Source organism: Carex rostrata, chromosome 6 (genome assembly GCF_964058835.1).
Source record: "Carex rostrata chromosome 6, lpCarRost1.2, whole genome shotgun sequence".
Classification (NCBI taxonomy): Eukaryota; Viridiplantae; Streptophyta; class Magnoliopsida; order Poales; family Cyperaceae; genus Carex; species Carex rostrata.
Genome location: NC_135923.1, coordinates 6,170,252 through 6,186,651, shown reverse-complemented (window position 1 = coordinate 6,186,651; position 16,400 = coordinate 6,170,252). Strand labels below are relative to the sequence as shown.

Sequence of the window (16,400 nt, the reverse complement as noted above, 5' to 3'; positions counted from 1 at the left end):
TAATATTTAAATTTTTTATATCTGAATCTCAAAGCAGAAGATTTTTTATATACAAATCTAAAAAAAATTGAACAGATGAATTTGAAATCACAGTTCCTGCTATTCCCACAAAATCACAGAAGATTTATTTCCGGCCTCCGAAGCTTTTAATAATGGAAGCATTCCTATTTCTCAAGAATCAAGCAGGTGGAGGTCATATTTAAAATATAAAACAGCTACTTTTTCTAACTACCAGAAAATATTGTAAGTTTGGAGGGTCCTCTATCAAAAGAGTTTTATATGTATGGAGAAAGATATTTAACATTAATATAGTTTTCTATTTACACATCTTCAAATATCTTCAAATATCTCTAGGGATAGTTCTTAGACTCACTGAAATATTTTTTGTTTGTTTTGTAATTAACTATTTCAGAAATGAAATAGATTTTTCAAGCCTCTTTTTAAAAAAAAAAATATTAATACATCTTCAAATATCTTAATTGTGTGGACAAATTTGCCCCCCTTAAATTTTTCTCCAGAAATGACTATCTTTTACTTCATTTTCATAATTGTTAGATCTTATATTCTCTAAATCTTTATATTTTTTTTAAAATATGAGAAAAAATAATCTTGTAGGAGATCGTCTCAAGTACAAGATTTCTATATATTTTTGAATAAATTTAATAAGTAGCATCTAGAACAATTTGAACAACGTACAATATACATTTCTTTGTATTTTAAATGGAGAAACAATGCAACTTTTATAAATTATTTTGTTAGTCTTTCTTTCAGTTATATTATTTATAAACAATACATAGGGAGGGGCAACCACCCCTATGGAACATAACGCTATAATTCTTATGCTTGGTTCAGCTCAGGAGATATAGCTTAGTTCTTGGTTATGTTGGTTCTCAATTAGTCTTGTTATGTTTTGTCGATATATAGTTGTTGTTTTCAAGCTGCCTCATTTTGTTAAGGGCATGCTCTTCTACTTTTAGTACTTTTGTTTTATATGATCCGGAGTTTTCCCATCTTTTATTACTTTTATTACTTCTATTTTGTAATCATTTTAATACTACAAGTGACTAGGTTCATGGGCCTCTGAGGAAATAAATCTGCTGTGATTTTGTGAAAATAGCAGGAATCTGTTATTTCAAATCTAATATTTAATTTTTTTTTATATCTGAATCTCAAAGCAGAAGATTTTTTATATACAAATCTAAAAAAAAATTGAACTGATAAATTTGAAATCACAGTTCCTGCTATTCCCACAAAATTACAGCAGATTTATTTCCGGCCTCCGAAGCTTTTAATAATGGAAGCATTCCTATTTCTCAAGAATCAAGCAGGTGGAGGTCATATTCAAAATATAAAACAGCTACTTTTTCTAACTACCAGAAAATATTGTAAGTTTGGAGGGTCCTCTATCAAAAGAGTTTTAGAGAAAGATATTTAACATTAATATATTTTTCTATTTACACATCTTCAAATATCTTCGAATATCTTCAAATATCTCTAGGGACACTGAAATTTTTGTTTGTTTGTTTTGTAATTAACTATTTCAGAAATGAAATAAACTTTTCAAGCCTCTCTTTTAAAAAAAAAAAATATATATATATATATATATATATAGAGTACAGCTAACGCGCTTCCTCTAGCATATGGGCCGAAATGCTTCCGGTGAAAAGTTGAAATTGCAAAATCCAAAAAGTCGATCTGAACCGTTCATCTTCTTCTCCATATTAATATCTGCTTGGAGACCAAATTTTACATTTTTCTGAAATTTTTTACTATTTATTAAGCCATTTTGAAAATCGCTGATCCAACGGTAGCTTCTGATTTTTACTGTTTGGTAAGCCACCGTTAGATCAGTGATTTTCAAAATGGCTTAATAAATAGTAAAAAATTTCAGAAAAATGTAAAATTTGGTCTCCAAGCAGATATTAATATGGAGAAGAAGATGAACGGTTCAGATCGACTTTTTGGATTTTGAAATTTTAACTTTCCACCGGAAGCATTTCGGCCCATATGCTAGAGGAAGCGCGTTAGCCGTACTCTATATATATATATATATATATATATATATATATATATATATATATATATATATATATATATATATATATATATTAACACATCTTCAAATATCTTAATTATGTGGACAAATTTGCCCCCCTTAAATTTTTCTCCAGAAATGACTATCTTTCACTTCATTTTCATAATTGTTAGATCTTATATTCTCTAAATCTTTATTATTTTTTAAAAATATGAGAAAAAATAATCTTGTAGGAGATCGTCTCACTAAAGTACAAGATTTCTATATATTTTTGAATAAATTTAATAAGTAGCATATAGAACAATTTGAACAACGTACAATATACATTGTTTTGTATTTTAAATGGAGAACAATGCAACTTTTATAAACTATTTTGTTAGTCTTTCTTTCAGTTATACTGCAATTTTAATAGATTACCAATTATATGATGGAAGATTGCATTTTTGTTGGTCCTAAAAAGTTATAAATATGATTCATGTCCATTACATCTAAGATGATAACTTGGCAACTTTTTGATTTTCTAAAAGAAGAATGACATATAAAGAAACAATGGTCGATACTGATAAATTAAGAAAGATATTTAGCTTAAAATAAAAAAAGATCATTGAAGAATAAAGCTGGTGGCAATTAAAATATCTAGAGATAATTGTGTTAGTATGAAAAGCAGTAAAATACTAAATATCATGACGCTCTGTAATTGGTCCGACGTAACCCTAGTGTTAAGATATATCTTAAAACATGATAAGGATTTAGGAGCGAATAAAAGCTTGTAGTTTTTGCATGACCTTTCTCAAAAAAATTTAATTTTAATTTTTGGAAAAATAGTGGCCTAAAACAACGTGTTGTTTTCGTTAACGGCTCCTTTCTTCTTTTGCGGCCTTAAATAAATTAAGATCTTAACAGGGCCCACGAAAGATCCAATGGATTCTCGCCATCTATAAATCAACGTGTCTCTTGCAGAGCTTATCGCCGTCCAAATTCAATCAGACAGTTCAAAACAAAGGACGGGTGTTTCCCTTTGGAGAGACGGGCGGTGCCCCGATCTCCATGAATCCGTATTCTCTCAGGTATTGCAGAGGATCACATTCACTTTACAGTTTGAGATTAAATCTCAACCGGTTTGGGATTCAGATCACTATGGAGGGCAGTATTTTTGGACTTTAAGATTCGTGGCAAGTTAAAAACAACGGTCCAGATCTAGTAATTGTAAAATATTAGATTCCCTTATCAGGTATTGGAGAGAATGTGAATTCGATCTCCATGGGGTCAAATCACCATCTAAAAATCCTATGAATTCTCCAGTCTAGTGAAACTGTCGCTGTCCATTTAAATCCGACACTTCGTCACTTGCGTAATTTAGACGGTAAGAGCATTTTCCAGGACGTACTACAGGAGATGATGTGGATTCCGATGGAAGAATATTCTATTGGATTATGGGAACTCGGATCAAGTCACCGCCTTCGCAAATTCAATTGTCAATAAACTAATTACTAGACAATGAACCATGAAGCATTTAATGCCCATGGGATAAGGGTGACTGAGTCTGTCGGTGAGAGAACCTTCCGTGGCGACTAAACGAGGGAAGTAAATCTGCTACGATACTAAGGGGATTGTAGGGTTCTATAATTCTAAATCCAACCTTTCATTTTCTTTAAGATTTGTGCATGAAATTTTTTTCTGTAGAGATTCGCACAACTCAAAAAAATAAAAGGTTGGATTTAGAATCGTAGAACCGCACAATCTCCTAGGATCGTAGCAGATTTATTTCCCTAAAGGAGTACACCCGCGAGACCCGGGAAGTGTAGGATTTGAATTAGACACCCGGACCATCCAAATCGGGAACATTTTCCCGGAAGTTTCTTGTTTATTCAAAATTATATCCTCTGTTTTCTTGTGTGATTGTCTAACCGTGTGACGAGTCAGTGGCACACAAATGCCAACAGAATGAAAAGCATAGTGACAAGGTATCCAAATTATATCCGAATTATATCCGTTTAGTTCTTTTTTAGGGTGATGCCAAACTGAACGTCGAATTATTCAGTTGACCGAATTAAACCCGAATAATTCCCGAATTTTACGAACTTTTTTCGAATTTTACGAATTATTCACGAATCTTTTCCAAGAACGATTATTTTTTTTAGTTTTTTTTTTTGCTCCCTTGCAGAACTGAGATTTCTGCTTCAGATAATTCCGAATCATTCCCAAATTATACCCGAATCATTCCCGAATCACGAATTTTTGATCTCGCCGAACCGAACCCGAATAATTCATTTGTCACTATGATGAAAAGCAGTTCCTGACTCGCTGCAGCGTTGGTGATAGTAGTATTGCTACAGAATATCCAGGATATCTTTACAGGGTCGAACTCTGAATTCTACCAGTCTAAAGTCTCACCAGTGTCTGTGCAGACATAGATCGCCATGTAATATTCAGCATAGGTTGAAGAAAAGCATGGGTTGAATAAAAGGATAAGGATCCACCGTCCAAGGAGTTGATAACATAAGTCAGAAGTGCAAGTAGACCACTGATGTGTATCAAAAGTGATATAAATTGTTATTTTTATCCCCCCTACTAATCTAGTATTCTAGTATGCATTATCCGCTTCTTAATATAGTTGCTTAAAAATAAAAACAGAATGGTATTTGAGCGAGGATACGGGGAGATGCACATTAGAGAGTGCTCTGCACTGTACATATTTATTTTTAAAATTATTACTGTTATATGCATGGTTTAGGATTTCTAGTGCATACCAATATGCTCTATATATGTTACGTAATATATATCGTAGCCTCACTCTTGATACATGCTATAAATTGCTAACAATAAATCAACGCGGTTTAATTAATTTGTTTTCTGTATATAAGGTGCATGCACTATTGGTAATATATAAACATATCTTGTAGAAGATTACGGTAACTAAAAAGATTGAAATCTAGTTGACTAGTGTAGGTACGTCGATCTGGTTTCAACGGGATCAAAGTGAATTATAGATGTAATTAACATTTTAAATCTAAATCGGACAATATTTTCTCTTCTAATTCGTCCTTATAATGCTTATGATTGAAATAGTGCCTACAGGCACAACACACTTTTAAATTGAACTAGTACGAATCTCAAAGTATAAGAAAAACGCATTTTGTACGGGAGATGAGATCTGAGCTTTTAAATTTTTATTAGGAAATATCTGACAGTTCTAGATGCACGGCGATGCTATCGTATTGCGGTTCTGTTGTGTTTAAATATATTAAGAGTTTGAGACACGTCAAATATTTTGTTTTGTCATGTTTTGACACAAAATATGGTATAGGTGTTCTTTACTAGACACGTCATGACACGTATGGCATTTTGACATGCGATTGAAACGTGTCAAGAGCTATCCTAAGTGTCGTACAAATACGTGCAAATACGTGGATATATATGTGTTTTTTCTTCATTCACTATGCTAATCATACAGAAACAGAATTACATATTTATTCTTTTTTCTTTGCAGAAAAAAGGAAGAAGAAGCAAAAACTGAACGGTAATATCATTTTTCATATGTGAAAGGCCTAATATCGGTTGCCTTTTTCTTGTTTGTACTATAGTAGAAGTACATTCTAAGTAAAAAATAACCCGAGAAGTGTCTTTAACCTTCAGGTATATATTAACAATTTATTGCTATAAATCTTATGGAATTTTAATACTGACTAAACTTCAGGTACAACAATTCATTATTCATTCATAGGCCTGAATTGAAGTTCGAATGGATACAAACTTCCCCTAAATCAATATCAAGGCCACTGAGATTTAAATTTTGGGCCCATAGTCAGGCCTCTAATTGATATCAAGTTTTTCTAAGGCCCAAAAAAAAACCTTGTATGAGACTTACAGCTGCAAAGTCCATTTTATAGCTTGTAAAAAAGTTGTTAATAAAAATAAAGTTGTAAGGGCTAAATCGCAAAACATAGTAGCTCACTTCATCATGTTCATCAGTTATATCATCCCCACCATAGAAATCGGATAGGAGAAAAGCTAGATAACACAAGCCCAAATCTCTCTCCCAACAGTCACTACATCTTACCCCAGAAACCTGTTGAAAATCCTCTAATGGCGTCGATGGCGCCCCACCTCTCCCCTCTCAGCCCTCACCCCCTACTTTCCACCACCACCAACAAATACATTTCCCCAAAGCGCACTTTACAGAAACGGAGCAACTCAGTCGTAGTAGCTTCTTTTGTGGCGGGAACCTACCCCATGACTGAAGAGGAAAAGGAGAGGGAGGTATTGCGTAAGCAGTTTGAGGACGCTTACATTAGATGCCGCACAGACCCTATGGAAGGACTCTCCTTCACGGAGGAGGAAATGATAGCGGCGGTCACCAAGTCTCTGGATCGCTTTAAGACACCCAAGGAGACGCGGCCAGGTCAGGAGAGAGCTGCACGTGGTCCTTCGAGGAAGGTCAAGAAGAAGTATTTATATCATGAGGAGGAGGAAGACGAGGAGGGGGATGAGGAGTATGACAATGGGGGGGTCTGGTCGGTTGGCGCCAGGGTTTGTAGCTCTCTATCATTTCTTATTTGTAAATACCCGTGTCCGCTAATTAAAAGAAAGTACCTCTATTTCAATATAATTTGCTGAAGTACACTTTTACAAATGGAAGTGTACATTGTACTATTGTAGGTAGCTTGACATTTCATCCAGATGCACTTCAGAATTTTTAAGAAATTACATTTATTTTAGTGATAGTACTTTTAATTAAATGTAATAGGATAATTTTTTTTTAGATAACTGTTTATTGTTTAAAACTCCCTGAGTAATTGATGACTAAGATTAGTGATCTCTAGCTAAGATTAAGTACTACTGTCCTGCCAGCACCAGTACATGCTGGTATACAATACCAATATGATATATATAACCATTACTTGGTAGTCTTCAGTGTCTTTTGGGAATTTCAGTCCAAATAAATATTAAGCCCTCAGCATCCCTCTATCAATGCATAACACATTGATCTACTCTAAACTTGCACTAGGAAGAAAATTAGAACTACTTAGTAAATCCATTATGGGTTTAATTGCGTCTTTACAGGTCAATGGTGTGGTGTACCTAGTACGGAAACTATCAGCGTTTGTCAACATAGGGACAAAATCACTTGCTATGTTACCATTAGATCAAGCATGCATTATCCCAGGAAGGAATATGAATGCCGCCGGCATTTACCCTGGTCTTTGCGCAGAGTTTCAAATCATTGGTGAATATAGACGTGGTACTTGTTCTTATATTGTTAGTCTGAAAAATCTCCAATATGAGCTCGCATGGGAAAGGTGCCGGCAGCTGCAAGCCGAAGATGCACCGGTCGTTGGTAAAGTGAGTACCATTTAGTTAATTGGTGAGATAGACTAGTACTGTACCAGTGAGGCCTGATTATTTTACATTCACGGCATCATTAATTAATTGGCTTGATTTGTTATTTGCGCAGGTTGTGGGAGGAAATACTGGAGGTGTGGTGGCCGTTGTGGAAGGCCTCAATGGTTTCATTCCTTTCTCTCAGATTTCAATGGTTTGCTTCTATTACTTGATTCAAAATTGACTTTGATTAAATTTCTGCCAGTTTGCTCTTATATTTATGCTTCTTTACCTAGATTTGGCCACCTTGGTTCCAAATAAAATATAGGAACTTAAAGCTGTTAGAGTAGTCACAATTCATTTGCAAAGCCCAAAAAAACCATAAAAAACTACCAATCATATTCCAATAGGGCCAGCTCAACAGCGCCGATGGCAAATGGGTCTCTACTTCTGACTCATAGCAAGACTTTCAAGCCATGGGGGTCCAATGTAAATGGGTCAATTATATAAAATTTCCATGCTGCAAATGGGGGCCAATTTTACATTACCCATAGCATTTTACTCTAAAGTATATAGAAAATCATATATAAAAACAAAAAAATTGAAAATTAATGGGGGGCAATTGACCCCCATATGTTGTATGTCAACCCGCCCCTGTACACAGTGACAAGTAGGTATATGTTTGTGTAAGTGTCAGAAGTAGAGAAATGTCCTGGAAACCAATCGATTAGAAGACTGACATTTTTTTGAAACATGCTACATATTTTTATTTTTCTAATAGAAAAAATAATAAATGGATAAATTCTGAGTTCGTAAAATTTAGAGGGGTAAATATGATATTATGGATTTTATAGGGGGAATACGATTAAATATCGTTTTGAGGGTATAAATGAAATTCCCCCAAAAAAACAAATCCTCAAGCAAGATGACTGCATATTTCAGAAAGAGGCAGATATAGAAGACCTAATGGGTCTGGAGCTTCCGCTCAAAATAGTGGAAGTAGACCAGGAGCAGACTAGACTTGTTCTCAGCCAACGCAAGGCCATGGCTGACAGCCAAGCACAGCTTGGCATCGGCTCGGTTGTTTTGGGAACTGTTGAGAGCATCAAGCCTTATGGTGCTTTTATTGACATTGGTGGAATCAATGGTCTCTTGCATGTCAGTCAGATCAGTCATGACAGGGTTACTGATGTTGCTACTGTTTTACAACCTGGCGACAGCCTCAAGGTACTCAAAACTGTTTATGAAAATAAGGTTACTGGTTGCTGTGCATCCTTTTCTTGTTTTGGTGACAGCCATTATTTATTTGTTTCAAATTGCAAAGAAGCTCCTTTTCAGAAACTTTCAATTAATTAAGGTGCAACTGTCCCAAACAGATAAGAACCAAATTGTGTTTAAACGAACTACTTCTGTTTGACGAAAGCTTTCCCTTTTCCGAAATAGAGTTATTATCCTTTCATTTGCTTTTAAGAACTACTACAATTCAATTTTCCAAGCTGAAAAGAAAAGCAATGTCATGAACTTGGCACAGCTTATTAAAAACACAAATTTCTTCAAAGTGGAATTAATTAACCAATCCTTCTTATGTGGTAATTCTTTCTACTGCTGAAAATCATTAAAGAAGCAGTGACGTTTAAAGAGCACTCTTTTCTGTTTTGGTGCTATTTTGATATATTCTAGGGTGATGCTGCAAAATGGTTAAATTGATTTCTAACTTCAATTTTTTGCACTGAACTGTAATTTTATTTTGTGTGTTTTTGATCTGATAAGGTTATGGTTTTGAGTCATGACCGGGAAAGAGGCCGCGTGAGTCTCTCAACAAAGAAGCTTGAACCGACGCCTGGTGACATGATTCGCAACCCAAAGATGGTCTTCGAAAAGGTCTTTTTTCTAGTCCTGTCCAATCTCTCTACATGAATTGCCATTTGCAGCATAAAATATTAATCAATGTTTCTCTGTGATTCATAAAGGCTGATGAGATGGCTCAGATATTCAGGCAGAGAATTGCGCAAGCTGAGGCAATGGCCCGTGCCGACATGCTCAGATTTCAACCGGAGGTAGTTTTATTCCTGCTGTTTCGTTTTTGAATCATTAAATTGAGAGTACACATAAGAACCAGCATTTGGTCTAGTGGCAAAGACACATGATCTCTATGTGAGAGATCATGGATTAGAAACCCGGATGGGGAAAATCCTTTGTTGTAATAACAAGGGTATTAAATAGTTGGGTGACTTGACCTCCAATCTTTACTTAAAAAAAAAAAAAATTGAGAGTACACATCACGATGAAATTTTTATTCAGTCATCTCTCATTTTCTGTATCAACCGAAATATAATCTATATATTTTGTATTATTCGATTTTCAGAGTGGATTGGGTCTCAGTTCCGACGGAATTTTGGGACCACTGTCTGAAGACACTACTGATTTTGATATCCCACCTGCAGAAAAAGTCATCTGAAGGCATGGCAAATATGAAATACACTTTCTTTGATAAAAAACTGATCACCCTATCAGAAGCATTTTGTAATATCTTTTCTTTTTCTGTAATGAGGTTTTACTGTTTAGAACACTTGCGTTAGAATATATCATGTAAGTTCTGAAGAAATTGTCAAAATGTTTTTTTTTTCTTTCTTTCTTTTTCTTCCAATATGTTAATAAATGTTCATGTGGAGATCGTACTTGTTTCTCCAAAAAGAAGTACAATGATCATTGTACAAAATAATTAATGTAACTGAAAGTAGGCTAGGCCAATATAGTGCGTTCCTCTCTGAGGCTTTTGTACCTGACCTTTTACACTGTAAGCTGTTATATAATTTATTTGATATTCAAATGACAAAAGATGGAGACTTTTTTTCATAAACCATAAATAAAAAAATAAAAAATTAATAAACCAACTTGATTGGTTTGGTTTTTAAAAAAATTATAAGTAGCAACAATTTTTTTCTTTTTTGCTGGGCCGAATAGGCATTTCGCACAGTTTGATTTCAAATAAAATCTACAATCCGTGTGGCCTGTGTGAAACACATTTTGAAGTTTTTGCTGGGCCGGATTGGAATTTTGGCACACCTTGAATTCTGGTTTATCCTACATGCATTGTATTAATGTATTAAAGTTACAAAACAGTCCGTAAATTGTATAAAATTACATACGCATCCCTAGAGTCCCAATAAAACAGAAAAAAAAAAACACAACTATATTTAACTATTTCTCTACATAGTGAAATCGTAGAGCTTAGGTCTCTGAGCAAACAGAGAAGTCCCACATTGCAACTATCTGCAGTTGGAGAAGATTTAGGCTGAGCAGGTACTAGTAATATTAGGTTGGTGCCAGTACTGATCAGATTCATAGATGATCATTCGCATTAAAGATAATTTGAGTAATAAGAAAACTTCCATTTATGGGGGTGTGGTGTTATCATACTGGTACCATCCGAGTGAGGTCTGGTTGTTTGTTTCTTTCTTTTTTGTATTAAAGAGCCCGGTACACCCAACATCTTTTAGATGCTATTCTCGAGAATTGAACATGCATTCTCTTAGAAGAGAGACGAGGGCTTATGTCACTGCTCCAAACCTGCTGTTCTAGGTATGATTGTTTTTAACTTTACGACCTTATATTCAAGCCGCTTGATGTTTATTGGTGCAGGTTTTGGTGGCCATTATAAAACCCTCAGTGGCTTTTTTTTTTTTTCTCATATTTTCATAGTATGTTTCTATGACTTGCTTCAAAGTTCAAATTCAACCTATATTGAATTTCCACTATTTCACTCAGATATTGATATTTCTTTTCTTTCTTGGTGTAGAAGACCTCTGGAGCTGCCATTCAACATAATAGTTATGACGGGATTACTGATGCCTGTTTTACAACATGGCAACACCCTCCAGGTACTCAAACAGTTTGATTTTTTGTGGCTTCTTTTTAAGAAAAAAATCTTTACTCATTCTTTTTTGTTCGCAACGAAGGCATTGAATGATTGACTGAGATTGTGAAGAACCTCCCATTCAGAAATTTCAATTAACCAAGTTACAACTATCCCAATAAAGAGAGAGAATCAAATTGCAATTTTACTTTCTTTGCAGTAATTTTGTTTGGGTAATTTCAAGGGTGATGTTGCAAAAAGGTTAAATTGATTTTTACGTAACTTATTTCACTGAACCATATTTTTATTTTGTGTGCTATGACTGGGAAAGAGGCTAGGTCAGTCTCTCGACAAAGAAGCTTGAACCGACTCCTGATGATATGATTCCCAACCAAAGATAATCTTTGAATAGGTGTTTCTCTTTATGAATTGCTGTGAACTGTATTTAATATTACAGAATGTATATATATGTGTTATGTAAAAGCTGATGAGATGGCTCAGATATTTAGGCAAATAATTTAAATACTGGCAGATTATACAACAAAGTTGCTTATTCATTAATTTCAATTCAAAAATTATATCATTCTTTATAATGTCAAATGATTGGCATCTTCAATGAATCAAGTTCTTAACTGAAAGTGCCATTCAATTAATTACTTATTTTGAATCAAAAAAAATTAATTACTTATTTATCACATCATTCTTGATTATGTCAAATGTTTGACATCTCTATGGGATGTTTCACAAGAGCCTTTTAATTAACTGTATTTATTAATTTCGTAGTCGTGTTGCGTTTCTTTTTTCCTACTTTACAGCACATATTCACCTGCGAGTTAATTTAATCTGGCAAAATGCAATGGTGCAAGTGAAGGGAAGCTGGTGGTGGCGGTTAATGAAGACTGTAATGAGGGAAAGACACATCAAGCCTCAATTCACTGTTTAATTTAATTATAGCTCAGAACCCTGTTTTATTTGATTTCTTTTCATATCCGAAGCTTCACTGACCTCCTGTTGGTCTGGCCATGGCTCCTTTCAGTGGGCTAGACGATGATTGTTCAGGCTGTCAACTGAAAACATGAGCGGGTACTAGGGATCTGTTGCTTCTTCTCCTGGACTCTAGTCAAGCTCCTGGTTGTCCATCGGGGTGACCCGCTTCATTCTAGTGCCACGTCAACTTCCAAGCAGTGATCAGTCAAGCGGCTCTTATTAGCTAAAACTGCTCATAATGGTTGTTTTGTAGGGCTTTAGTTATTTAAGGTTCTGGCTTGTAATTTAGGCGGAATTTTTTTTTTTTGGCACAACTAGTTGGTTATGTTGTAATTTTCATCATCCTTTAGTGACTTTTGAGTTTACTTCTTGTAATTTAACCGCTGGTTTAGTTTTTTATATGACGTTTGAATACGTGTGCTAATAAATCAGCTGAGTAATTTACCAGTAGAGCTGAGTAGTTTGGTGAAAAAAATGAAGTTAATTTTCTTATGGTACATTTATTTTTTTTAAGAAAAGGATGCGTGATAATATCAGGTAATACTGCATTAGCAATTAAAGCAATGAGCTAGATATTTTTAATCTATACGCGGCTCAATTTCTGTTAAAAAAAAGATGCTACAAATGATATTTCTGCTTCTAGAAAACTTATTGGATAAGGGAAGTTGATATATTGACGACTAGTTTTACATCACAATTACGACAAAAGATAATATAATTTGTATAATTGTAAAAAAAAAAAATTAAAAGCATTTTTTACAACTTTGATAGGTCGTGTATCAAATCTGCATGAAAATATCAAAAAGTTGTGTTCACAAACCTAATCAAAATGTTGATCTCATTATTTTTCATTGTATAATTTTATAGTTTAAAAAGCTGAATTATACTTATCTTGATGTTAAAAATAAATGCACTAAAAGTAATTTATCACATTTAAATAGATGTAAAAATGAAACGCGCTAAAATAATAAATTTTTATATGGAGTGAAAATAAAACAAAATTAAAAGTTTAGATGCATTTCATTTTCAAACTTTATGATCTAATGCAGATAAAGATTTATAGCAACTTATGGCACCGGAAAATTACAAGAAACTGAGAAAAAAAATTCAAAAATATTATTGAAAGATTGATTCTATTCGGCCATTTCTACTTTGTTTACATATTGGTACAAGGCTACAAGCAGCAAAAATTTCTAAAGAAATGTCAAATAAATTCACCCTAGTCTATTGGTATCCTATCTACACTAAAATGCAATCGCAATAAATTTTGAATCGGATCAGTTCTGATCACAATTACAGAAGTAATTCACAAGAACAAACAGCAATGCAGTATTCAAGTTTTTCAGATCCGATGGTGTAGTTTGCCAAAGCTTAGTAAAGCCTTCCTTCTCAAGAAGCACATTCCAGAAAGGGCATTACTGTCATTTCACCATCCAGAAGCTGCACAATGGATGATAAACTTTAGCAAACAAGAGTGTTGACTGTAATGTCAGGATTAAGTGCTGGTCAGGTCTCATTTTCTCTTTGTTAAATTGCATTGGTTACTTGAGAGTTTTTTTTTTTGTTACTTAAAGAGCAAGATGTAGGCTACCACACAAAACTCTACTGATGAAAAATAGTAGATGATTTCTCAAAAACAAATAAAAACATTAACAAATCTAAAGCAGAAATTCGAAGACAAACCTTTTAGAATTCCAACAACATTTTCTCTATTTATTCTCCAAATTAATAGCCCTTACTAGCCTCTCAGACACTTCTTTATTAAGTGTAATCCCAATGTCCATCATATGCTCCCAAATCTCGTACGCCACCTTGGCCTTTCTATCTCTTAAGAGCCCGTCTATCAAAAATTGAAATGTCAACTCATCTGGCATCACACCCCTCTCCCTCATCTCCTTGTAAAGAGCCAATGCCTCATTTGATTTTTTGCACCATCGGAATCCATTTATTAATGTATTATAACAAACCAAATCAGGATAAATTCCTTTTCCTATCATCTCTGAAAAAAGCTTCTTTGCTTGATCATACCGGTGGCGTTTACAAAGTTGATGCATCATTACATTGTACATAGTAATGCTTGGCATCAAGCCTCTCTTAGGCATTTCATCAAACAGTTCCTCTGCAAGGGTGTAATGCCCAACTGTGAAAAACCCTTTTATCATGGTAGTATAAGTGACTGAATCAGGCCTAATTCCTTTATAATTCATCTCATTTAATAGCCTATATGCTGCTTGTACCTTTCTTGATTTACAAAATGCATCGATTAAAATATTACAAGAAACCACATCACAAAATCCACCTACCTCCATATGGTCGGATAAAATTGCGAATGCTTTGTCAACTTGGTTAGTCTTGCATAAACCCTTCAATAGTTGGTTATAACTGTATCCATCAGGGTTCACGCCACAGATTTCCATTCTACGGATCAGTGCATCGGCTTTATCCAACATTCCTTTGTCACAATAATGGTTCAATAAAATATTGTATGTAACTATGTCAGGTTTGCACCCATTTCTTTGCATGAACGATATGATGATTTGGGCTTTGTCGATCTGATCCATTTTCCAGAACCCACTTATTAAAGCATTGTAAATAGGTACTGTCGGTTTTACACCAAATTTTAACATCTCCATCAGGAGCTCATATGCTATTTCAACCTTGCCATCATTACATAGACCGAAAACCAATGTCCCACAAATCACGATATCTGGTATGAACCCTCTCTGGACCATTTCATCATACAGCTGTATGGCATCAGTACATCTCTTAATATCACACAAACCCTTGATTACTGTTGTGTAAGTGACCAAATCAGGGTTTGTTCCTTTGTTAACCATGGTCTGTAGAAAATGTAAAGCCTCATTCATGCTTTTACATCCACATAAATAATTCATATAAATATTACATGCCCAAATATCAGGGAATGAGCCAATTTGATCCATGTCATGTAATAATCTATCAACTAATTCACCCCTCTTTGCCTCACACAAGCTTGAAATCCATCTAGAATAGGTGAAAGAGCTTAAAGAAAGCCCATATCGAGATAGTGTATCATAATACATGTCAAGCAAATCGAAACAACAGTTTTTAATCAGAACACCCATAAATCTATTATAATCCACAGAAATTACACTCCAATCTGATCCCTTTAATTCTTCAAATGCTTCCAGTGCCGTACTTACCAAACCGGCTCTGACATAGCCTGAAATTAAAAATCTGTATACAGAATGGTGAAATTGGAACCCTCTGTCTCTTTTTCTCCTCCTTAAAAACTCTGTTAAAAGACCAATGTTTTGGTCTTTCGTTAGTAATGCAATTAGTGATTTTGTGGTGAAATGGTCATGGAGAAAATTTGGCTTCGACTCGGCCCACCAGTACAAGTGGTAGGCTACATCAGAATTAGATAAGCTTTCTATCACTCGGTTCAGAACAAATGTATTAAGGTCTACATTGAGTGAATCCAATTCCTTTTCGACAGATTCAGACCACACATTGGGATGTAGCACCTCTTTGATTCTAGAAATGGAATCGGTATAATTTACAAACATGTCAGAAAGGGTTTTACAAGGTCTAGACAGGTCATTAGCTGGAGAGAAATAACGAACTGAAAGCAAGAACTGCGTACTTCGCGAGAATTTACATGGGTTGGCCAAAAACATAACAATCTTCTTCTCAGGGGAATTTCGTCGAACAGTTGAGAGGCACGGTCGTACGCCTAACCATATAAAGAATGACGAACAACTCAAAGCGAGTGGGGAGGAGTAGGGCCTGTAGGCTCTGGACACACGAATTTGAGCAGTTGTGATGGTGGATTTGAACTGCTGAGACGGGTTTATATTGAATAGAGAATTTTAGAAGAGAAACAATTGAGAGAGCTTGAAGAAGGTGGTTGAAAGAGCTGCGACTGTGGAGATGAACAATACAGTTCGGGCTTAGGCGGGTCACCAAGTAACAAACCCTCTTGGGCCGTTGACGGGCCGGGTAAATATATTGACAGAGTACTTTGTGCTTCATGTAACGGATATATAATATAGATCCAAAACAGTACGCTATTGACTCGTGCGTAGCATGAAGCAACAATTGCTCTGTCAATATATTTATATTTATTCTCTAGGGCCTGTTCGGCAAGTCATTCTCAATGGAAAATCCTGGTACAAGTGGGCTTATGGAGGTTTTTTTTTCCTGTTTCGACGGTTCGAA

The 16,400-nt window shown here is 34.8% G+C and overlaps 2 protein-coding genes across 2 annotated transcripts; one reads left to right on the top strand and one right to left on the bottom strand.

The window, feature by feature from the left end:
- The first annotated feature begins 5,959 nt into the window (after positions 1-5,959).
- Positions 5,960-9,983, top strand: RPS1 (ribosomal protein S1). The gene is made up of 7 exons (XM_078304653.1): positions 5,960-6,565; positions 7,100-7,378; positions 7,491-7,571; positions 8,300-8,584; positions 9,128-9,238; positions 9,328-9,414; positions 9,723-9,983. Exons 1-7 carry the CDS (start codon positions 6,122-6,124, stop codon positions 9,813-9,815), a joined length of 1,380 nt encoding a protein of 459 aa, XP_078160779.1. The 5' UTR covers positions 5,960-6,121; the 3' UTR covers positions 9,816-9,983.
- A 3,333-nt stretch (positions 9,984-13,316) lies between these two features.
- LOC144556141 (Pentatricopeptide repeat (PPR-like) superfamily protein) lies at positions 13,317-16,086 on the bottom strand. Its single transcript, XM_078304631.1, has 2 exons — positions 13,884-16,086; positions 13,317-13,640 (listed from the first exon to the last, which is right to left on the bottom strand). The coding sequence occupies exon 1, from the start codon at positions 15,857-15,859 to the stop codon at positions 13,910-13,912; it is 1,950 nt and encodes a 649-aa protein (XP_078160757.1). The 5' UTR covers positions 15,860-16,086; the 3' UTR covers positions 13,317-13,640; positions 13,884-13,909.
- Between the last annotated feature and the right edge of the window lie 314 nt (positions 16,087-16,400).

What these genes read in the sequence shown, in the direction of transcription:
- RPS1 (XM_078304653.1), top strand. Translation starts at nt 6,122, where the DNA reads ATGGCGTCGATGGCGCCCCACCTCTCCCCTCTCAGCCCTCACCCCCTA. An exon ending in AACCTGGCGACAGCCTCAAG is followed by an intron (nt 8,585 to 9,127) that starts GTACTCAAAACT and finishes TGATCTGATAAG; the next exon opens with GTTATGGTTTTGAGTCATGA. An exon ending in CAAAGATGGTCTTCGAAAAG is followed by an intron (nt 9,239 to 9,327) that starts GTCTTTTTTCTA and finishes TGATTCATAAAG; the next exon opens with GCTGATGAGATGGCTCAGAT.
- LOC144556141 (XM_078304631.1), bottom strand. Translation starts at nt 15,859, where the DNA reads ATGTTTTTGGCCAACCCATGTAAATTCTCGCGAAGTACGCAGTTCTTG.